Genomic DNA, 24,091 nt, shown 5'->3' with positions numbered 1-24,091 from the left:
ATTTTTTTTAATCTGTCTAATAGTTGCTGTAATAAGCGTGTTAAAATAAACATACACATAAATAAACAAGCAAATTCTTTTAAAACTCACGTTTTTATATAATAAAAAAAAAAAAAAAAAAATGATAACCTAAAATATTTTGAAATTGTAATACAATAATAAGTAAGTTTATTAACTTTTATACTCACTTAATAATTATTATAATAATCGAAATGTATCAAAATAACTATAAAATAGAGCAGTGGTGGCTCAGTGGTGAGACCTCGGACTTCGAATCGATAAGTCCGTGGTTCGAGACCAGGCGAGCGCGCAGGAAATAAATTGATTTTTCAATTTATCTGCGCATGTTGTAACATCACCACTGCTCGAACGGTGAAGGAAAACATCGTGAGGAAACCGACATGTCGAAGAATTAAAAAGTTCGACGACATGTGTCATCCGCCAACCCGCACTTGGCCAGCGTGGTGGATAATGGCCTGTACCCTCATAGGAGGCCCGTGTCCCAGCAGTGGGAACGTATATGGGCTGATGATGATGATGATGATGATGAACTATAAAATAATCAATGAAAGCTCACTTTTTTCTCCAACAATAATTTGGCGATTTCCAAAGTATTCGGTCGAAGCGGCTCTTCACAAACTATTTGCAGTGCTGTGTACCCTCTGCCGTCCACTTCGTCTACTTCACTCTGAAATAAGAAATAACAAAAATATGTTAACTTATGTACTAACTTATTTAAGATTATGATTTTGTGTGCGCTAACTTTTGCATTTTTCATGTTTTTTCAAACAAATTTTGTTTTTGTTATGTGCTCACTAAATTGTAAATAATATCAAAAACACAAAAATGTCCCAAATTTCATTCACTACGCGAACTAATTATTTAATTGCCCTAAAAAAATATAAACTGCCCCATGTTCCATCTATACCACACCGCCCAGCAACGCGCGACTTACATCCAGCCAACCGTCTCGCACTAATACACTTACGCCGTTAGTACACCGACGCATTCGCGTGCGGCAGCGAATCTCTGCGAAACTACTGCGTAGCGAAATATCTGCGGAACGTTAGTACACAGTACATTTTCGCAACTTTTTCGCAATGCGTCTGTGTAATGACCATTTCGCAGTTCCTTGCGAAACAATACTGTCCAGTGTGCCTAGTGCGAGTTTTCATCGAGTACGAAACGTTACTATCGCGTTTGCGTCACAGCCGAATTAGTATGAGAAATCGAACAGCGCCCCTAGCGGACGTATGGGGAAGCTTTGATTCCCCATACAAATTTCGCTGTGACGCAGACGCGATAGTAACGTTTCGTACTCGATGAAAACTCGCACTAGGCACACTGGACGCAACTATTTCATCTATCTATGTGCTAGAGTGAGAAATATCATATGCGAAAACCTGTCATACTACTGACAGATTTTTCGTTGTTTCGCTGCCGCTCGCGAATGCGTCGGTGAACTAACGGCGTTATCTACAAAAAATGCCCTCGCTGTCCCGCAGCCGCTGCGCCCCATGCCCCATGCCCCATGCCCCACCTGTCCCGCGCGCTCGAGCAGCGCTCGCAGCACGCGCACGCAGTCGTCCCGCGCGGCGAGGTGCAGCGGCGCGCGGCCCTCGCCATCCCGCAGCCGCCGCGCCCCATGCCCCATGCCCCATGCCCCACCTGTCCCGCGCGCTCGAGCAGCGCTCGCAGCACGCGCACGCAGACGTCCCGCGCGGCGAGGTGCAGCGGCGCGCGGCCCTCGCCATCCCGCAGCCGCCGCGCCCCATGCCCCATGCCCCATGCCCCACCTGTCCCGCGCGCTCGAGCAGCGCTCGCAGCACGCGCACGCAGTCGTCCCGCGCGGCGAGGTGCAGCGGCGCGCGGCCCTCGCTGTCCCGCAGCCGCTGCGCCCCATGCCCCAGCAGCAAGCGGGCACTGGACTCGCTGCCGTATATAGCGCTCAAGTGCAGGGCCGTTTGTTTCTCTGTTAAAAACAGAAATAAAAAAAAAATTATTAAAAAAAGCCATTTAAATCCAAAAAAATATACAATAAAGAGAGATGCAAACACATCTGACAGTTCAACAAAATTCAACAACGTAACCTTGTAACGACGTATACGGTATAAAACAATTTATTATTATTTCGTTTTGTTAGAACTGCACATTTGCTAAACTTTTATAGATAGGGAGGCGAGGTAGCTAAATGGCGTAATTCAACGGCGTCGTCGAGACTTATCAAAATCGAAAGAGAAAATAATTTCGAAAAGAAAAGCTTCTATGGTAAAAACCATTTTAGCGGTGGGTTTGGCGTGTACGGATTTTCAAAAATGTAAAAAAAACAGTTACTTGGGCGTTCTCGAGCGCGTCAGATATTCATACTACGTATGCCCCAAGTCCCTCTGATAACAACGGTATACTAATCTGCCGGTTTGCGTGGTGGGGCTAGGCATATAAATTCGTCAAAAATGCAAAAAAAAAAATTACTCGAGCGCGTCAGATTTTCGGAAGGGGTGTTAAGTAGGCCCCAAGGAAGCTCCCCTTAAAAAAACTGACGATTACGACATGACGATAAGTTATGATGAATTTTTGAAAATGCAGAAAAAAAGAGTCCTTTTGAAATACTCGAGCGCGTCAGATTTTCATAGGGGAGGTTTATCTCGGTATCCTGAAAGCATATTTTCTTAATCTGACAAAAATGTTGGTGGGTTCTCTTAATCTGACCGAAAAAGGTTTGTGGGTTTCTTTTTTTTTAATCATCGTTATTTCATATCAATTTTTCTTAACTCCCTCAGTTTTCGAGATATACACAAAAAACCGGGAGTTTGAGTTTTTATGATGCTTCAAGTCAAAAAGTTTTAACTTTGGACAAAAATGTAAAGAGACCTTTTTTGTGTAAAATAAAATTACCTATTTTGTTTATTCAAACTTTTTTTTTGTAAAATGTATCGTTCGCGACTTATATACTGCAACGCGTTTTTCGGAAGACGAAATGGCTCCTCCAGACTTCCGGTCACGCGGAAACCGGCAGATTTTGTATTTTTAGTAAGTTTTAGATTATATTCTTCAAAATAAAAATAAAAACAATCGCGCTCGAGAATGCCGGATTAACGTTTTTTTTTACAAGTTCGCGACCCTATAACTCGGCGGCGTCAAGGACTTATGGTCAGATTAGTTAAATTTAGTCTTAAAACACTAAAATCAACCCCCAATATCTTAATCTGACGCGCTCGAGTATTTCAGACTATCGATTTTTTTTTACTAATCTGATCGTCTATCCTAGGCGCGCGTCACTACATATAGAGCTAAATAGTTAACAAGGTTGTTCTATTAGGTCTAAGGTATCTCTCATATCTTAAACTGCCACGCTCGAGTATTACAGGAAATTCCCCTCTTCGCCTCCCTATCTATTATCAATTACGATTACATATTATAGACCGGGGTCGATAATTTTTGAAACGAAAGAAAATAGTACACTGTTTGTATGCATTTTCTGAGTAAATTTACTATGGTAATGTATATTACAATTTACACCATCAGTAAGTAGATATTTTAACGAACAAAGAGCCCCCAAAATTTTTGAAAAAAGCTGATATTTTGACGTCAGAATTTTCAATTGAAAATTATAGTCGAGCCAATTTAATAGGCAACATTTGACGTCTATCAATTTTATCTTCGAAGAGATGTAACTTGCATAAAAACATCGATTAAAGTGAATTAATCGATACGGATTTGAAACATTTGTCAATCGAATTTATTAATTTATTATGATTTTTATTCACACGTAATCAATGCATTCGATTCTAGATGTCAGATTTCGATTTTTAGAGTAACATCTCTGGTATTTAAAAAGAAAAAAGGATTATTGACACAAAATTGTAGCGACGTCAGTTCTTCAATTAAGAAATTGTTTATTATGTGTAGAATGGTTTATCAGTAAAATGAAATCTTAAAATTACTTGTATTGGTCATTACTCATTATTATTATAAATATGTAATCGTAATTTAAAAAAAGTAAAGCAAATGTGCAGTTCTAACAAAACGGAATATCATGTTATTCTATGTCGTCGTTACTAGGTTACGTTGTTGAATTTTGTTGAACTGTCAAATGTTGCCTATTAAAATGGCTCTACTATAGGTTGTTTTTTTGGTATTAAGTTGAAATAAGGCGATAAAATAAATATTTTCAATCAAATAAATAACAGTGTATTTGGGACATAATAAAGTAAGTTTTCACCAAATTTCGTAGGAAAAATAATTTTTTTGAAGTAGATAAAAATAAAAAACCAAAAACATGGTTTTTTGAATTTTTCACCTAAATTTTGCGGTTATGTGAAAAAATTTTTCATACAAAAGTTGTAGAACTTTTTACTACCTACAACTTTGCCATTGAACTTTTTTCCATAGGACTTGTAGTTTTGACGGAAATCAAGAGAAACCATTTTTAGCCGTAAAAGCTCCCTCCCTCCCACTTCCCGAACTCGGATTGTCTGTAATTTATTTTTCCTTTAATTTTTATCACATTCCCTTCCTTTTCTAATGGGTTTCATCCTACTACTATTTTTTTAGGTGTTTACCATTTTGGAAGGGATTGGCCCTGGTGTATTAGGGTCTCAGCACACATATGGGATCGGAAAGGGATCGTAACCGTATCGCCTCGAGCCGTTCAGAATGGTTTGTATTAAACTCCCTACTGCAACGCACACTAATCGGAATAGTAACGTAATCGCCTCCCCTCGGAACAGGCTCCGAACTTGCAATTCCAGCGCTAACGGCTCATCGTCCCCGCGCTTACGTCTCTCCGTCCCCGCGCTTACGTCTCTCCGTCCCCGCGCTTACGTCTCTCCGTCCCCGCGCTTACGTCTCTCCGTCCACGCGCTTACGTGTCGGCCTGCTACGACTTGCCGTACTTACCGTTTTTAGGCGTAACGCCGGTGTCGCCTAGCCGTAGCCGAGTTGACGTACAGGCGCTGCTGATACGCTTTCGTTACGTGCATACGGTAGGTTGACGCCTGGTTGACAGCGAGGCGAAAGGCGTTACGGTTACGATCCCTTTCCGATCCCATATGTGTGCTGAGACCTTTATAGTAATAGTGACCGATACGAGTAATTTTAAGATTTGATTAAACTAATAAACCATTCTAAACATAATAAACAATTTCTGATTTTTAAGAACTGACGTCGTTCGAATGTTGCGTCAGTTAACCTTTTTTCTGTTTAAACACAAAAGAGATGTTACTCTAAAAATCCAATGCTGCTATTTAGAACCGAATGCAACGATTACTACTGAAGAAATATGACAATAAGTTAATAACTGCGTATAATAAAACAGACATTTATTGTTCTTTTAGTTACCTATAAAGTACACCAGAATAAAGACATTTTTTTTAATTATGTTGGTACTTGTCTTATATTTCTTCTTAAATTTACTAAAAAAATGTATTAATTGGACAGGGAATTGAATCTGGATATTTTTATGCAGTAGTGTCTCACTGTTTCCGTTATTTACCTACGACGCAGGGCCCAGCTGTATTCGAATCAGTCGGTTTTTTTTAACGATATGGATGAAAAAAATGTTAAAAGTAATAGGTATAAAAATCAAAAAGAATCTTTTTCTTTTGTGTGTTGGATATCATAACGGTCGCGCGCGAGTCGCATAATTATATTTAGTTAGAAATAATTAAGCTATTGCATAGCTTCTATCGCGGGCCTTGAGCGCGGGGACCGAATCGAGAAATTCCGTAACGAAAAAACCTCACGCTCCCCACTCCGACGGGCGGAGGTGTGGCTTGAAGGCATAGCATGCAATAGCGCAACCGCGGCAGTCACCGAGTGTCACACGTCTTTTTTTTTAGAGCTTACCTGCGATTACAATATTACCAAATTATTTATACCTAAATAGGTACATAAACCCCAACAGAGTAAAAAAGGATAAGGGCCACGGTATAGAAAGAGACAAAACTTGTAGGTGAATAAAATTATGGATATATAATTTTGTGCAAGTTAAATACCACTGTATCGCGTAGTAGTAAGGCTCACATTTATTTATATTTTCTCGTCGAGTAATTCTTCTGTACCAGTACTATTATTTGTTCTGTGCCAGTAGGTAGTTTGAGATGTTGCCCTATTAAGAGCCCGCGAGCCAAAATAGTTGCGGAGACAAAGTTGCTCGTGCGCGCTGGCTCTTATACTATATTATACAGGGCGTAATCGTTAAGTCTGCACAGGAGATTTTTCCGTAACTATTACAGATAAAAAAAAACTTTAAACTGATATCGAAAGTACTTAACCTAATGAGTAAAATGGCCGCAATACATTTTTAAAAATAAAACGAGAAATATCAAAAAAAAAAACTTTAAATCCTCCCATACATTTAGTATGAGATATGAATATCTCATGTACATTTAATATGAAAGATTTTAGCTTTATCTTTCTTTTTTTGGTTATATGCTTTAATTACTTCGCAAATTTGAAGGGAAGTTCATTTAGAAACTTTAAATAGAGCTCCTCATTGTATTGCATAATGAGGACGTCATTTCGAAAATCTGCTATGAATACAAAATGTATGGGAAATAAAATGTACGGGAGCGTTTAATGTAACATTTCAGGATATTTCACGTATTATTTTTTAAAATTTATTATGGCCATTTTACTCATTAGGTTAGGTACTTTTGATTTCAGTTTAAAGTTTTTTTATATCTGCAATAGTTCGGAAATATCGGAAATCGAAAGTATCGGAATAATCGCTTGTGCACACTTAACGATTACACCCTGTATATTATTTTCTTAGTATCCCCCGTCTGCTACACTTAAAAAACACACAAATAAATAAAAAAAAACAACATACTATAATTAGTAGCATCTATATCACAGGGGACATCATTTTCCTTGATAGCCTTCAACAGCGGCTCGAGGCAAGTCCCGCAAATAACTGCGTAGTGTATAACGTTGTTGCCGTCCTCGTCTACCAGCATGGGGTTGCAACCTGTGAATCAATAATTTGAATGAATATTACATGGATTGGGATGTGAATGAACATCATAATATTGCGATTTCAAAAGCGTCATTTCAAATAAAAAAATAGATTAAAAAACAATTGCTATTTGAACGGAACCCTAAGTGTCGTGAATCCGACTCGCACTTAACTGTTTTTATTATACTACGTAAACATTATGTTAAAATATATTATACGTTATGAAATAAATTATGAATAAAAAAATAAAAAAATCCGGCACCATTTTTTTGAAACGGTCTTTGATCGATTTTCATCAAAACCTTGTCGTTTTTGCGTCGTAGATTTAAACTTTTTAACTTAAAATTTTAGATATGAAAGAATAAAATAATTTATTTATTTATTGATACTTTATTGCTCTGATAATTACAAATTGAGACTTAATCTAGGATACACAAACGGCGGCCTAATCGCTAAATAGCGATTTCTTCCAGACAACCGACATTAATATTATAAGCAAAGAAAATTGACTTAATATTTTTTGTCCATCTCACCTTTAGCGACCAAAAACGGTATCAAGCTGGCCTGATCGTTGATAACCGCCAAGTGGAGGATGGTCCTCATCTGATGGTTCTGCAAGTTCAGTAGACCAACCAGCCCCGCATCGTGTACCAGCTTCACTATGAACTGCAGACTCGGCTGGTTGCTGCATAGCGTCATGTGGAGGAATCTGACAAGGAATTAATCGAATTAATCTTTTTTACCTTGCACTTAACCACACAAAAATAAGTACAAATAGAAACAAGAATATACATGTCCGCCCAGGAGATCGGAACATGCAAATCCAACTTAAAATAATGGGAACAAGGTTGAATTTATGTTGTGTATATTGATTATTGACGAGTTAAGAGTGAAATAAAACAGTTTTTTAAAACCCCCGTGTTCGAATTGAATTGATGTGTCCAGTATCACTACACTGCTATTTATTTATATTTTTGTGAAAAATATTATCAAGAAATCTGATAGATAAAATAGAAGGTAGTTTATATTTGTATAAGGGCCGATTTTTCAATCCTTGGTTAAAATTTATCCGTCCAATAAAGTATTACACGAACATTTATTTATTTATTTATTTATTTATTTATTTATTAGGGTACATCGACAGATCACGCATACATCATTCCTTAACAATAAATACAAAGTAAGAATATTCTAATGCTTGACCCTATTATAGATGTACACAGCATTACAAGAAGAACTAAAGATAAATGTAGTCAATGAGGATGTTTTTAACCGACTTCAAAAAAAAGGAGGAGGTTATCAATTCGGCCGGTATATATATTTTTTTTTTTTTTTTTTTTTTTTTTTAATGTATGTACACCGATTTCTCCGAGGTTTCTGAACCGATTTACGTGATTCTTTTTTTGTTCGATGCGGGATGGTGTCGAATTGGTCCCATAAAAAATTTATTCGGATAGGCCCAGTAGTTTTTATTTTATGAGCATTTTTGTCTGTAGGTATTTGTAAATGTTGCAAGTGCAAGTTTGAAGTCGGTTGTTTTTAACGCAGTTATCACTTGTATACAACTAAAGTAAGTATATTAATTAAATATTGCTTAATTCTAAAACTTAATGTGATATGATCCGTGCACTTTTCGTTTAAACATTGGCAAACTATCGTGAAAAATATCAAGGTTCGGAACTTTAGTGAGGTAATCATTGTAGGTTCTCAATAAGCGAGAAACTGGTGAGTTAGAACCGAGAGTTGTTCTACAAGTTGGAACGCTGAAGGTTCGGATAGGTTTTCTGGGAATCGAACGGGGAGCATTAAACATTATACTATTGAGCAAATCTGGGCTATCGATTGCTCCGTTTAACAATTTAAACAAAAATGTTAAGTCTAGGGTGACTCTTCTGTCCTGAAGTTTATCCATTTTGAAAAAAGCCAATCTATCATAGTAGGGGCGTCTATGCGAAATGCCAGGTGAAATAAAGGCAAGATACCGAGTGAACCTACGCTGTACAGCTTCCAGTCGTTGAGAGTGAACGGTGAAGTAGGGGTTCCAAGCGACACTTGCGTTACATTAACATTTTAAAATGTCACCTGTAAACTGTCAAATATGGACAATTAGAATACATTTTTGAAATGGTAGTTTAATATGTTATTCGGTGAATAAGTTTTAACCAAGACTTGAAAAATCAGCCCTAAATAAAGTAAATAACTTACGTATCACCATTAGACAGTCGCATATCAAACAGTCGAATTAACTTTTCGGTCAATATTTTCTTATCACAGAAAGTTTTATTCCTTATTAATTCACATAACTCCTTCACCAACTGAAAATAAAAATTGTTTGAGAAATTCTGAGAAAACTATTCATTTATTAAAGAGTGTACCTACCAGTAAATTTAAGACGAATCAGCGCTAATTTTTTAAATTAAATTTTTACAAGTACAAATACGCAAGACATTTTATCATCTCCAATTATTCATTTTTGAAGTGAAACTTCTTTGGGCGCGTTGAGAGTAAAATTTCAAGGTCGTGTCACGGCAATGCCGACACGTCATGGAGTAACGCCGTTGTGTTTTGGTATCTTTTGAATCTTGCCAAAGAAGTTTCACTTCTGACACGTGTACTTTGCATACACTCTTTTTTTTGTAACTTGACCCCAAAATTCTATATCCCATGCCTCCATCCTATAAAATATCACATTAGTTATTATTTATGCATTTAAACTATACAATCCATCTATCTATCTACAATGTAGCTTATGTTAGAAGACCTAAAACTTATTAAAATATAAATATATCTATACTCATATTATTAAGCTGAAAGTTTGTTTGTTTGAACGCGCTAATCTCAGGAACTATTGGTCCGATTTGGAAAATTACTTCGGTGTTTGATAGCCCATTTATCGAGGATGGCTATAGGCTATCATTACGCTAAGACCAACAGGAGCGGAGCCACGCGGGTGAAACCGCGGAGCGCAGCTAGTAAAATATATATCTATATCTATATATATGATATATATAACTCAAAGGTGACTGATATAGTGATATAGACTCCTTCCTATCTTAAAGAAAATTTTAAATATCTGAACGAACATGGTGTCACTCTCCGTTCCTCTAATCTTCTAACTTTAAGCATTCCTCCTCACCGGACTAACTTCTTCCACTCCTCCTTTACTATCACTGCCATTAATCTCTGGAATTCGTTACCCGAAGAGATAAGACGTGCTGAATCGATTTTCATTTTCAAAAATAAAGTTAAAACACATTATTTAACACTGTCTCAAGCTCGCTGTTAGTTTTGCTACTTACGTGCTCATAATATGTATACGTATGTATGTACATTGTATTTATGTGTGTATTTATTATATGTATGTATTTATTATATGTATGTATATATTATTATGTATTTATTTTATTTATCCACGATATCTGTTTACATATATGTATTTATTAGTATATATAAATGTTTATTAATATATGTATAAGCCATGAGGAATGTTTATATTTGTAGTACAAATTATTATAATAAAGTCTTTAATTTTTAATTTATTATGCACCACTGTCCACCATACTCAGCATTTGTCCTAGTCGATTGGGTTGCCTGGCAGAGATCGCTGTCAGCGATAAGGCCGCCCTCTGTACATTGTTAATTAAGTTATTATGTGTTTTAATTTGTCCTATATGGTGTACAATAAAGAATTTTTCATTCATTCATTCATTCATAGTGATCTATCAACGCACAGCCCAAACCACTGGACGTATCGGGCTGAAAATTGGCATGCAGGTAGATGTCATAACGTAGGCGTCCCCTAAGAAAGGATTTTAGAACATTCATCCCCTACAGGGGTAAAATAGGGGATGAAAACTTATACCATGAAAATTTATCTTTTCCACGCAAGCGAAGCTGCGGGCAACGGCTAGTAAAAAATAAAGCTTGTTTTATTCACCTGTTTCACCTCCATACCATCTTCAGCGGTATACACGGCGGAGTATTCGCTCTTTATTCTGATATCCTCGTGAGGCTTAGCCTCCGGTACTTCTTTTTTTATTTCAATTTTACACTCTGTTGGTCCTTGTGGCTGTAAAGTGTACATATTTATTTATTAAAGCATATTTTATATTATTTTTGAAGTTATAAGTACATACTTCTTTTGGCGCGATGGAGAAAAATGATGAGAGTGAATTTTTACGATGCGCACGCACACCGATACCTAAATTTAACAGCATGAAGTTAGTTCTAGGTGGTATGTAACTATGTTCAAGTTGTATATTCTAGTATTTTTTTTCCATACGCCAAAGAAGTATCACTTCTAACGCGTGTACACACACTCTTTTTTTTATTAAAAATTGTTTCGGCGTTAAACTAAATATTGTACTTATTAATAAAGACTTATATAAAAAATAAACTGTACAGATCTATAAGAATTTGTTCAGAGAAAAATTACAGTTTAGATTGAATAAAACTCAAATATTTCGATAAAAACATATTTGGAGAGCTGAATAATCTAACTATAGATTAAATACTGATTATTTTCTTCTTACCTCAACGACACCGGAATCCTCAACCAAGAGCGAATTCTTCAAAAATGACATTGGATGCTAAAACAAAAATAGTTCTTATAAATCATTAGATGTTTAAACTTTATATTTATTTATTTATTATATTTATTCTTAATACAATTATAATATATTTCATTACAATTTTAACTAACAACACAAGGAAAAATAAATATCAGGTAACTTACATCAGATTTGAGATTTTCGTTGAACGATTGGAAGTATTCTATAACAAAAAGAATGTGTTTAAATAAAAGTTGGAATAACACTAAAAACTGATTCCATTTAAAATTTAATCCTAAAAACAATAATTATTTAACTACACGGAATAAGGCAGCTTACCACTACATAGTATAAAACAAAGTCGCTTTCTCTGTCCCTATGTCCCTTTGTATACTTAAATCTTTAAAACTACGCAACAGATTTTGATGCGGCTTTTTTAATAGATAGAGTGATTCAAGAGGAAGGTTTTAGTATACAATTTATTAGGCTTTAGACAAAGCGGGCGAAGCCGCTGGCGGTAAGCTAGTTAATTATAATTATTGTCGTAACATGTACGTTCGTTTGTCAGCGCATCGGGCTTGCGTATGCGTGCGTGCGTATGTTACTATGTCCAACATGGACCATCACCCATGATCAGTTATAGGCTAGTGGCAATGGGTCTCTAACACTACGAACAGACGTCTTAGTTGCTTCACTGATTTAATTTATTTTTATTCAATTTTTCAATAAGTTTGGAATCTAACGGCCTTACTAATAAAAAGTTAAGCAATGGATAAATTTCTATCATTTTCTACCATAGCTGTGTCCTGCTCTCTCTTGCTCTCTCTGTCTTGCTCACATGAAACGTCAATAATAAAAAACAAGACAGGTTATTGCAATAACTAATAACATAGCGTAAATGTTACCCATTACATTTTATTAGTAAGACCGTTAATTTATAAATTAATTTATGAATGTACCTAAAATAAAAAAAATCTAGTTTGGAATCGTTTAAAATATTGAGCTTTCAATTGGCAAATACTTAGCGAAACGATCGTTCATGCCGTTTGTGTTATATGTCATTGTAACAGATGTGTGCGTGTCGCTATGTCCCCTTGCCCCATGGCCCATATACCTTGCCCCTGCCCCGCTCACCAATCAGATAAAATGACATTCAAATCCGGCTGGTGTTAACGCGTCACTATGCCCTTTGCCCCTTGTCCCTTGCCCCATGCCCCCAACTCACCACTCAGATCCGTCTCATAGCAGAACCGTCGTCGCTCATCGCTCGGTATACTCGTATTGGGCTCCAATAACCGCTCCATCTCTGACGACGTGAACTGTAGTACTGGCGGCGCGGGCACGTGGGGTTGGCCCAACATCGGGCTGGTGTACGCTTGCGTATTGGTGGACTGGCCCATGTTTAGTAGTAACGCATCCGCCATAGGATCAGAGCTTGGCGGTGTTGGCGGTGTCTGTGGATTTTAACGCCTTTTTATTAGCTTCATATGTATATTTGTATGTAAACGGTTTTAGAATATATTTTGATCCATTTTAAACGGACAGATTTAATTCAAACTTGTACACTTTTCAAGGATCGATGACAAAACAATAATTTCATGAACATAAGCGGGTTTTTTGAGTTTTTAAAACTGTAATATTATGCATCCAATTTCATTATATATGAAATGAAATGAAATGAAAATACGTTTATTATGGATACATACCAAAAATACAAAAAAAGAAACAAGAAACTTAAATCTAACTTAAATATAATGTATTCCACAATAGGCCTGCCACTCAGTGCAATACACTGATTTTCAGTGGTTGCCTTAGGATGCCTTGCTGACAGTGGATGTATTATTGCTCAAACTGCAGTGAAAAGTTATTAAAAAAAAAATATATATATATATATTTAATTAAATATTGTAATAAATACTTGATTATAATTATACTTACTTAGTGAATAGATAATATTACACATTGACTTAAAGTAGCAGAGAGGTTATTGGATAAATACTTAAATAATCTATAAACAAATAAGAACAATATTGGGGATGCAATATTTTATAAAAAAATAAATAAAAATAAAATAAAAAAAATATATATAAATAAACAAACAATTAAATAAATATTTATATAAATATTGGGGATGCTAATTTTTTCTTGTTAACGTTTTTGTAAATCGAGAAGATATGACTTTAACTTTTTTTTGAAAGACGATAAGCTTTGTTGTGAACGAATAGGCGGCGGTAGGTCGTTCCAACATTTTGATGCTCGATACCTAAAACACCCCCTAAATGTAGATGTTCTATGCAGGGGAATTTCCAACAAAGAATTTGCGTGTCTAGTCTCGTAGGTTGTATTATTATCCGCCAACCATTTCAATTTATTGTACAAATATACAGGTACTCTATATTTTAATAAATTAAAGAGAAGCGTAGCCAGGTGTAAGTGGGTACGATATTCCATTTTAAGTGAGTTGTGTTTGATCAAGTACGGTGTAACATGATCACGATAGGGAATATTGTAGCAATAGCGGGCACACGCATTTTGCACCCGTTGCACTATTTTTTTCGTTGATTCAAGCAACCTAGGCCCTACAACCACATCCGCGTAATTAAATTTCGACAAGATAAGCGACTCACAAAGCAATTTCCTGACATTTACACTCAAGGACTGTCTAATCCGGTAAAGCAGTTTCAGTCGGTAAAATCAGTTTTTTGAAATATTTAAAATGTGCTTGTGAAATCGCAAGCCTTCATCAAACACTACACCAAGATTACGCGCTTCAGTCACTCTTTCTATTGGTTCTCCGTTTAGAAATATGGTAGGTTGTTGAGCCAATATTGAATTGATTTGATGAGTTGTGCCTATGATCATATATTTGGTTTTGCTAGAATTGAGAGAAAGACAATTAGATTCTGACCAAACCGATATACGACTCAAATCATCATGTAGCCTTTCCAGAGCATTGTCCATCTCACTCGCCTTGAACGAGAGGTATAATTGGATGTCGTCCGCATACATATGATATTTGCAATGCCTTATGCATTGCGTTACATCGGCTGTATACAAAATAAACAAAAGAGGACCAAGAATAGAACCTTGCGGTACTCCTCTGGAAACTTCCGCCCATGCAGACGAACATGCACTTTGACTACTGTCCGCTTTTAACTCGACCATTTGTGAGCGGTAAGAAAGATAACTTTTAAACCACTGTAAAGAGTTATCATCAAAGCCGTAGTATGAAAGCTTGCAGAGAAGCAATTCAATATTGATACAATCGAAGGCTCTGGAGTAGTCTAAGAGGATTAACAGACTCCCCTCTCCTCGATCCTGTGCCTCAAGCATATTGTCAACCACATCCAACAGAGCTGTTATGGTACTATTTTGCTTCCTAAATCCCGATTGCCTAGTTGGCAACATATCATTTAAATCTAAGTAGCGCCTGACTTGCTCACATACAACTTTCTCGAGAATCTTCGATAGACATGGCAAAATACTAATTGGTCTTAGATCTTTAAGACAATTTGGATTGTTAGTTTTGGGCAATGGTTTAATGAGCGCTTTACGCCAGGTGGAAGGGAAGGTGGAAGTCTTAAGTGATGTGTTTATGATATTCGTAATATTACCTGAGTTTCCAAAATTATTTTCTATATTGTACCTGAGTTTCCAAAATTATTTTCATACACATATAAATATAGCGAAAATACTACTCACATAATTTGGTATACGTGGTATGTCACTGACATCCATATTTTCAACTTTATTCGGGATGGGCTGTAAAGAAATGCCAATAAGTTCATAAAAAACGAACATAATTTAGTATAGAAATGTTACCAATAAAAAAAAAATTTTTTTGTCACAAAATAATTCCATATATTATTTTTCCTACTTACATTAAAAAAGTCCAAGGTTACTGGCAGATCACTGTAACTCTTCACAGATCCACCTGCAAAATACATAGTATTAAATGATTTGTTATTAAATAACGTTTCCTACAAATAAAAAAATATGAATAAAATTTCAAATGCACAAAATACATTTTTACTCCAAAAAAAATCATTTTTTTGAAGTGAAACTTCTTTAAACGGGGTTGGAAAAAATTTTTTCGATACGCGTGACATTTTTCCGTTACGCGCCATCTTTTTCTTATCCTTACCACGCGTGATTCAACGTATTTCTGTAAAGTTGCATATATAGTAAATTATTTTTTGAAAAATAAGGTCATAAAGAAGTTTCACTTCTTACGTGTGTACACTAGTACATGTACAATTTTTTTTCTATACTTTGTATAATCACCTGAATTGCTATTAATAGACGAGTAAGAATTATCAGCTTTCCGCTTCTTATTCTGTCTGTTCACAAACTCCGCTTTATACGTATACTCCCTGGGCTCGCTGGTCTTCCCGTCTGAAGGTCTCACGAGCTCGAAGTAGACCTTCACGTTCGACGTTATCTTCTTATCTACGTATGGAGGTGTTCTGGAAACATTTTTTTTTTTTTTCAAAAAAACTTGCAAATTTATAGATTTACTTAGAATTGCTGTAAAATACAATATAAAAATCTCGTCATGGAGTAAGGCGATGATTTTGGTATCTTTGAAACTTGCCAAAGAAGTTTCACTTCTGACACGTGTGCTCGGCTCTTTTTTTAAATAGATAGAGTAGTTTCGGAGGAAGGTTTTAGTATGTAACTTATTCGGTTTTAGACAGGCGAAGGCGGAAAGCTAGTTATATGCTAAAAAGATTATTTTGCATAATTACCTGAAAACTATAGCATATTGATGGTGTACATCACTTTGCACGAAGCTAGCGTTCGCCGTCCAAGTGCGTTCGCCATTTTCGCCCAATTCAAAGAATCGGACCATTATATTCTCTGAAAATACATATTATTGTTTGTGAAAGCACATTATAATCAACATCCCAAATATAAGTGCTTAATTAGACGGCGAACACTTACGCAACAATGTAATAAGTTTGTAAACTATTTTACTCACATTCAACACATAGAATACTTACAATTAACATCAAAATTAGGTATTATGGTATTTATTTTCAATTAAAAATCTACCGCCTAGTTAATTATGTTCCTCGAGCAATGTTGTCTTTAATAAATACCCACTTTTTCCTTTTAGGCTGGTTGCAGAGCTTGACCGACCATCAGTGCGTACGTCAGTCGCGCTTGTCATATGTATGGAAATTCATAAAACCGTTCATAGCTAGACCGGCCATACGCACGCGTATTGTCATGCGCATTAGTGTCATAGTCATACAATTGTTGATGCGTATCGTCAGGACCGACGGTACGCACTGACGGTCGGTCAAGCTCTGCAACCAGCCTTAGTGTACAATAAAGTGTTGTTTCGAGTACTTCCAAAGTTATTTGAGTGTACATATTCATTTATATTAAATATCAATGAATCATTTAATTTTATACAGCTGTTTAATGTGGCTGTTTTTGATTATGTTTACAGTACGTATCTCTTAATAAAAGTATTGAAGTGAAACTTCTTTATCGGGGTTGGAAAAAAATTTGTGATTCGACGTATAATTTCTGTAAAGTTGCATATAGTTAATTATTTTTTTTTAAATAAGGTCTCAAAGAAGTTTCACTTCTTACGTGTATGCACTAGTACCTACACGCACACTTTTTTTTGTCAAAGAAAGTGCATATTTTTTAATCAATCGAAATATTACTTACTCTTATTAACTTTCTCGACCAGGATAAAAACGTCCTCCCCGCCATTTGCGCTACCGTAACAACTACTGCTACGGCATATTTTTAAATCATTTGTAGCTGCGCTTTCTGAAAAAAAAAGGACTTTTATAGCTAACTCAAAAAACACCAGAATTATGACGTCAGTTAAAAATATATTTTTGAAATGCCCTACTACTAGTATAAACGTGAAGGCTTTTGCCACTGCCGACGACAGACGCAAAGGCTGACTGATATACACTACAGTATTAAAACACCATGAGTGCTCAGCAGAAACCCTTTTTTATGAAAACAATAAAAAATGTAAAAAAACGTAGTAGTTACACACATAACAAAATGTATTCAAAGTAAAAAAAAAAAAAAAAAACTTCCGAAACCCAAATATCGCATACCGTTTGTTTGAACGTTTGTTTGTTTGAACCCGCTAATCTCGGGAACTACTGGTCCGATTTGAAAAATTCTTTTGGTGTTAGATAGCTCAATTAGTTATCGAGGAAGGCTATAGGCTATATATCATCACGCTACGATCAACATTAGTGGAGCCACGGGGGTGAAACCGCGCGGAGGAGCTAGTATGAAATAACATTGTCAAAGCCGCATTATCTGCGAATTGCAGATATATTTATTTATAATTATTAAACAGTGGTCATTGAGACACACAGGACTTCCTGTGCAGAGTATAACTATAAGCTGTGATAACAGTAATACAATTGACAAACTATCTTCAATGTGGCTAAGCGAATGTGCATTTAGATAAACCCTATATAATGCAAAATAGTCTCTAAAATCATAGCATTTGAATCCATTATTAAATGAGCTTAACGTAACAAGTTCATAAAAAATTGTTGTCACGATATGTGGTATACAAGGCGGTTTTTAAAACTATAAACATTGTTTAACTAAAAAACATATTCTTTTATAGCCATAGCGAACCTCGAACTATATGTATATATATAATAGATATTATGGTATTAAAGATTTTTCTCGACCAATGAGAGATATATCTTCGCATTTGCTGTCCTTATTACAAAAAAAAATTAAATAAATTCATTAATTTCTTCTCAGGACTTCATAAGAATTACATGGTCGTTACACGGATCGATAAACTACCAGGCAACGATCTTTAAAAATTAAGGAATGTTAAAACAACGACATTATGGGTCATAGTGGTCGGGTATCTTTTATTCAAGAAGTTGGACATTTCAGGTATTTTTTTTCATTATTTATTCGTTATTATCACATATATAACTGCATATAATTATCACGGTTAGATGTATTCGTCGCATTAAAAAAATATGAAGAAAAAACAAGACATTTCCATTAAAAACTATAAAGAATAAAACACTACTCACTAATATTATGAATAGGTTCGGAGAACACGGGGCCACATATCAGTTTGCCGGTTTGTACATCATGCGCTGTAAACTTCAACCGTACTATATTCAGATTGATGCTCTTCGACTCGTTCTCGCATTTTAGACGTAGCTAGAAAAAATAAATACATAAATACAAATATACATACGACAACTGCAGAGGAACATTGGGATTCGTCCGCGGTCCGGAGCGTGTGGCGTCTGGTTATAGACTGATGTTTTACCAGTCAATGTAGGGCTTTCAACAACGGTTCTTAAAATTGAATTTGCGGACAAGATAAATCTTTACAGATTAATATAATATTGATGATTCAGTTACTTTTTTGAAGCTGGTTGATAATTTATTTTCAAATATTACCAATAAAACGAACAATAATTAACAAATATTAGAGAGAATGAATAAGCACGTTTTCACAACAAACTGTTCAACTTTTGTATAAACTGTTCATTGTTCAATACATACAAATTTATGTATATGTACTAATAATAATCCACACTTATATTATACAATGGTATGACTTGGTTGAAAATAGTTTAAGTACGTAAACTGAAAATGGACTAATTTTCGGTCTGGTTTCAATTTCATATCCGCAGTAAGAGATCTGTTTACAAATGAAACTAAGTGGCTACTAATATAGTTCCCAGTATTCCATAGGTAAATAGTGATAAACATACATTTACAGGGTTAAATCGTTGTGTGCACAGGCGATTACTCCGTAACTATTACAGATATAAAAAAAACTTTAATATCGACAGTTCTTTACATTTTTCCCGTTTTATTAATGTCATTTTACTCATCAGGTACCTACTTTCGTCGTCAGTTTAAAGTTTTTTGATATCTGTAATTTATAGTTACGAAACAATCGTCTGTGCACACATAGCTTTGCGCCCGCGGTTTCATATGAATTTCACGTAATCGCGTGACAGACATACACTTTTACAATCTCTACTCGTTTTGTTTACAAAAGGGCTTAATTATTTCAAACTTTTAGTTTTTCATTGTACCAAACTTTATCGCAATTGATAAAATCATTTAGGCTTGAAAGCGTAACATACAGACAGTATTTTGTGACGAGATAATAATTTGTAAAATATCATGCTTATTTTTTCCATGACTGTCCGTAGTCGGTTACAGTTTCATATCATGTGCAAAGCTCAGATGTTTTTTTTTAAACAGAAAATAGTTTTTGAATGAAATCGTAATAAATAGACATCGGATTATATGCACTAACAAAATGCCAAAATATGCATGCAATTAATATGCACTAAAAACGACTAATGTCCCTAAAATATGCACACTACAAAATCAGAAAACCTTTATAATTTTTATATGTATATTTTAATCAAAAATTGTACGATTGTAAGATTGTACATCGAAATTCTCTTATAATTAAGTATAGTTTTTGTGGCAATATACAATTAAGCACAGCATTTCTCCCTTCTTGATTTTTCCAAATTTTCGAGCGCTTTGTGACGTTTGAAGAACGACCTGTCCACATCAATTGATGCCATTGGACAATATTAAAAATTTGGCGCCATTTCTGGAGTAACCTGTTCAGGCAGAGCACCTCCGCACCTGTCCCGTTGATGTAGGCATTAATGTTCTTCAGGTCTTGAAGACTTGGGTTTTCATACAAAACATCGTCCAACTTTGTGCGAACCTTTTTTGCTATTGAATTAGGAAGGGAGTTGGCGAGTTCAATCATTGTTTCCAGTATTTCTATTGATTTAAATAGAGGAAGGTTTTATGTTTCCAATTTTTCTATGCGTCCGCGTCAGCCACTGCGCTCGCGCTTACACGTCATTGTCACACATGCCTCCCGTTCCCGCTACTTAACGAAATATGCACGATTGGGCAAAATGGCTAAAATATGCACTAACGCCGTAATTTGAGAGTTTTATGCATTTGCATATGAAAATAATCCGATATCTAGTAATAAATGGTTTATTACGATTTCATTCAAATAAAAATAAATCTTTACTCCTTATATTAGTTTAGATATGCGAATAATAGTTTTAAAAAAATACTTTTACTTGAATTTGATATTTTTGGTTTTATGGCATTCAAATGCTTTTTCAATATTTAATTTATAAACACTAGATTGGCCGTGAAACGATCCGAGTCCCGCCTCGAGATCGAATATTTTCTATTCTTTATAAATTTATACTTTTTCTTAGTACTTTAACTTTTTCGAAGTCGGATTAAAACTTTTAGGGTAATATTAAATTAACATACCTTATGATCATTGAAATCGGAATTCTTCTGTTGTGTATATTTGCTGTATAGAAGTAGGGCGATCTCTTTCTTCGCTGTATGTATAATACCCATGCCCGTGAACCTATAACAAATAAAACATTTATATTTTTTTTTGGTTTTTATGGCATTCAAATGCTTTATAAATATAAATTTATAAAGAATAGAAAAAATTCGATCACGAGGCGGGACTCGAACCCGCATCCTTCGCGCCATTCCGGGGCGGATGCCTAACCAACTCAGCCACTCGTATAAATTTATATATTATATAACTATAAATGTATAAATTTATATAAATAAAACATTATTATAAAAGACCTAGATTATTTGAAGTAAAATAAAGTATTTAGGCTACGAATGTATGATAATATTGCGTATTATAATAAAAGTATTTAGGGTACCAATGTATTATATTTTATTATGTATTTTTTAACATGTAATATTGTGTTTGATAAAAAGTAGCTCATTAAATAGTAATTAACAAAAAAAATAAATTAAACGATTTCTAAATTGAGTCACTATTTATTATTAGAAACTATAAGTATTTGTCTAATTTGTGATATTATTGATATTCTACAAGATAATAAGTATAATTATTAAGCAAAAACATTTAGTAAATAACTGTTCTTTTAACAAACAGACAACTGTTTATATTATTTACTAGCTACTTCGCGCCGTTTCATCCGCATTGCTCCGCTCCTGTTGATCTTAGCGTGATGATATATATAGCCTATATACTTATATAGCCTTCCTCGATAAATGGGCTATCTAACACCGAAAGAATTTTTAAAATCGGACCAGTAGTTCCTGAGATTAGCGCGTTCAAATAAACAAACTGCTTTATAATATTAAAGTATTAGTATAGATAAAAAAAAACAAAGTTCTAAATATGACATGTACATGATCTATTTGCTCTTTTATATACAGGGTGTCCCAAAAAGTAGTGATGAACGGAAGCTGGGAGGTAGAGGACCTAGAGGGCTATCCGAATCACCCCCATGTATGTTATGCGATTTTTCGTATTTTCGGAGTTATGACGTTTTTTTCAATTTTTCGCCTATCGCCGAGTACGATGATATTTTCACTCATGGTGACGTCAATTATTGCGCTAGATGCCGGATTTTTTTTTGTGTGCTAAGCTTAGAGGTAGGCCAATTCAGTATGGTAACATTTACTATCGTTAGATCTTCGAATGGAGTAAAAAAAAGAATTAAATGCCAAGAAAGGTAAAATTACCCAGTATGTCTACAACTTCAATGGCCCGTAAAAAAATAAAATCACATAAAAAAAGTTTTCCATTTGGCTTTTAAAAACTTGCTCTATCTATCAGGTAGCTTCCCTAAAAATTTCATTTTATTATTCAGAAGGCTTCAATCGAAAAATTGAAATCTAAGTGTGGTAAGTGCAAATTTTTTTTTAACGTGATGATCATTAAAACCAATAAATAGGTGTCTAATTACCAGAAATTTTTAAAATAACCCCGCTGTTGCCCAATGTAAGTGCGACATCACCATAAAAAGTTGTCTTTTAAATGTTTGAATGCCCTTTTATCATTTTTAATGGTTTCTTCTGCTACTATGAATTTCCGGGTTATTTCGTCCAAATTGTGGCATTCTCTCAAGTAGCCGAGGTCTTCTTAGTATCACCATTGAAACAAATCAATGGGGTTTAGGTCGAGGGACCGTGGAGGCCATGCTTTAAGGCAGGCGTCACCGGCGCATGCGCAGGCTGCAACGACCAATCCATCTTTCAGGGTATCTTTGCCCTTTAACCTGGCCTCCACGGTCCCCGGACATAAACCCTATTGATTTTTTCCGTGGGTATCCCCACGAAAAAAACGAAAGACTGCCACAATTTGTAAAAGGCATTCAGAAATTTAAAAGACAACTTTTTACGGTGATGTCGCGCTTGCATTGAGCAACAGGGGGGTCATTTTAAAAATTTCTGGTAATTTAACACCTTGTTATTGGTTTTAATTTGTTTTTATTATTCATCATGTTAATTCAATTTTTGCACTTACCACATTTAGATTTCAATTTTTCGATTGAAGCTTTCTGAATTATAAAATGAAATTTTCAGGGTAGCTACCTGATAGATAGAGCAAGTTTTTAAAAGCAAAACGGAAAACTTTTTTTATGTGATTTTATTTTTTTACGGGCCCTTGAAGTTGTGAACATACTGGATAATTTTATCTTTCTTGGCATTTAATTCTTTTTTTTATTCCATTCAAACATCTAACGATAGTAAATGTTACCATACTGAATTGGCCTATCTTTCAGCTTAGCAAACAATAAAAAATCAAGCATTTAGCGCAATAATTGACGTCACCATGAGTGAAAATATCATCGTACTCGGCGATAGGTGAAAAATTGAAAAAAAACGTCATAACTCCGAAAATACGAAAAATCGCATAACATACATGGGGGTGATTCGGATAGCCCTCTAGGTCCTTAACCTCCCAGCTTCCGTTCATCACTACTTTTTGGGACACCCTGTATAAGAATTAGAATATTATATTAATTACATTGTACTGGATAAACTAAAAACCAATATCTGTATTAATTCCTAAAGTTATAACACTAAATATAAAACAGTGTTTAAAAGTATGCCAATTGTAGTATGACACCAAACAAGTGTCGAATGTCATATACTGCATACATTGCAAGATGAACATGCTTCAAAATGATACAAAGTAACCTTGAAATAGTTCGTTACACTAACCAAATAGTCTTTCTTAGGGGTAAAATTTTTAACAGAATAATTATGTAAATTCTTGGTCTAAATAAATAAATAATAAACAATAAACTTTATTTCCAAAATATAAGATGCATAGAAATTGAAAACCCTTGCTCCCACACTAGGATTCCTTGTGTCGTGGGAACAAGTATCTTCCAGTCATATTTTATTCCTTGCTAAGAAAATAAACTATCACATTAAAAATGTTCTATAAAAAAACAATTTTTTTAAGCTATTGCATAGCTTCTATCGCGGGCCTTGAGCGCGGGGACCGAATCGAGAAATTCCGTAACGAAAAAACCTCACGCTCCCCACTCCGACGGGCGGAGGTGTGGCTTGAAGGCATAGCATGCAATAGTTTTACCGCGGCAGTCCCCGAGTGCCATACCTCTTTTTTATTATGTACTTAAATGGTAAAACTATGAAGATTAAGGTGCTTCTAGAAAATGTCTCATTGCATAAATGAATATTTGTTTTAACAATGCAGGGAGGAGTTCATAAGAATGTAGACCAAAACCAC

The 24,091-nt window shown here is 35.2% G+C and overlaps 1 protein-coding gene across 1 annotated transcript in view; it reads right to left on the bottom strand.

Annotated features, from left to right (window-relative positions):
- The window catches only part of LOC123693418, a 28,988-nt gene that overhangs the window by 1,998 nt on the left and 2,899 nt on the right, over window positions 1-24,091 (bottom strand). Inside the window, exons 4-19 of the mRNA XM_045638505.1 lie at window positions 20,818-20,920; window positions 18,561-18,693; window positions 17,194-17,298; window positions 16,257-16,368; window positions 15,793-15,974; window positions 15,390-15,442; window positions 15,211-15,270; window positions 12,734-12,962; window positions 11,694-11,731; window positions 11,491-11,547; window positions 10,896-11,027; window positions 9,164-9,273; window positions 7,492-7,667; window positions 6,833-6,970; window positions 1,797-1,972; window positions 578-688 (exon numbers count right to left, since the gene is read on the bottom strand). Coding sequence (XP_045494461.1) covers window positions 578-688; window positions 1,797-1,972; window positions 6,833-6,970; window positions 7,492-7,667; window positions 9,164-9,273; window positions 10,896-11,027; window positions 11,491-11,547; window positions 11,694-11,731; window positions 12,734-12,962; window positions 15,211-15,270; window positions 15,390-15,442; window positions 15,793-15,974; window positions 16,257-16,368; window positions 17,194-17,298; window positions 18,561-18,693; window positions 20,818-20,920 — 1,915 coding nt within the window. The remainder of the gene's footprint in view (window positions 1-577; window positions 689-1,796; window positions 1,973-6,832; window positions 6,971-7,491; window positions 7,668-9,163; window positions 9,274-10,895; window positions 11,028-11,490; window positions 11,548-11,693; window positions 11,732-12,733; window positions 12,963-15,210; window positions 15,271-15,389; window positions 15,443-15,792; window positions 15,975-16,256; window positions 16,369-17,193; window positions 17,299-18,560; window positions 18,694-20,817; window positions 20,921-24,091) is intronic.

The sequence above is a fragment of the Colias croceus genome, chromosome 7 (assembly GCF_905220415.1).
Source record: "Colias croceus chromosome 7, ilColCroc2.1".
Classification (NCBI taxonomy): domain Eukaryota; kingdom Metazoa; phylum Arthropoda; class Insecta; order Lepidoptera; family Pieridae; genus Colias; species Colias croceus.
This window is presented reverse-complemented; position numbering and strand designations above follow the sequence as displayed.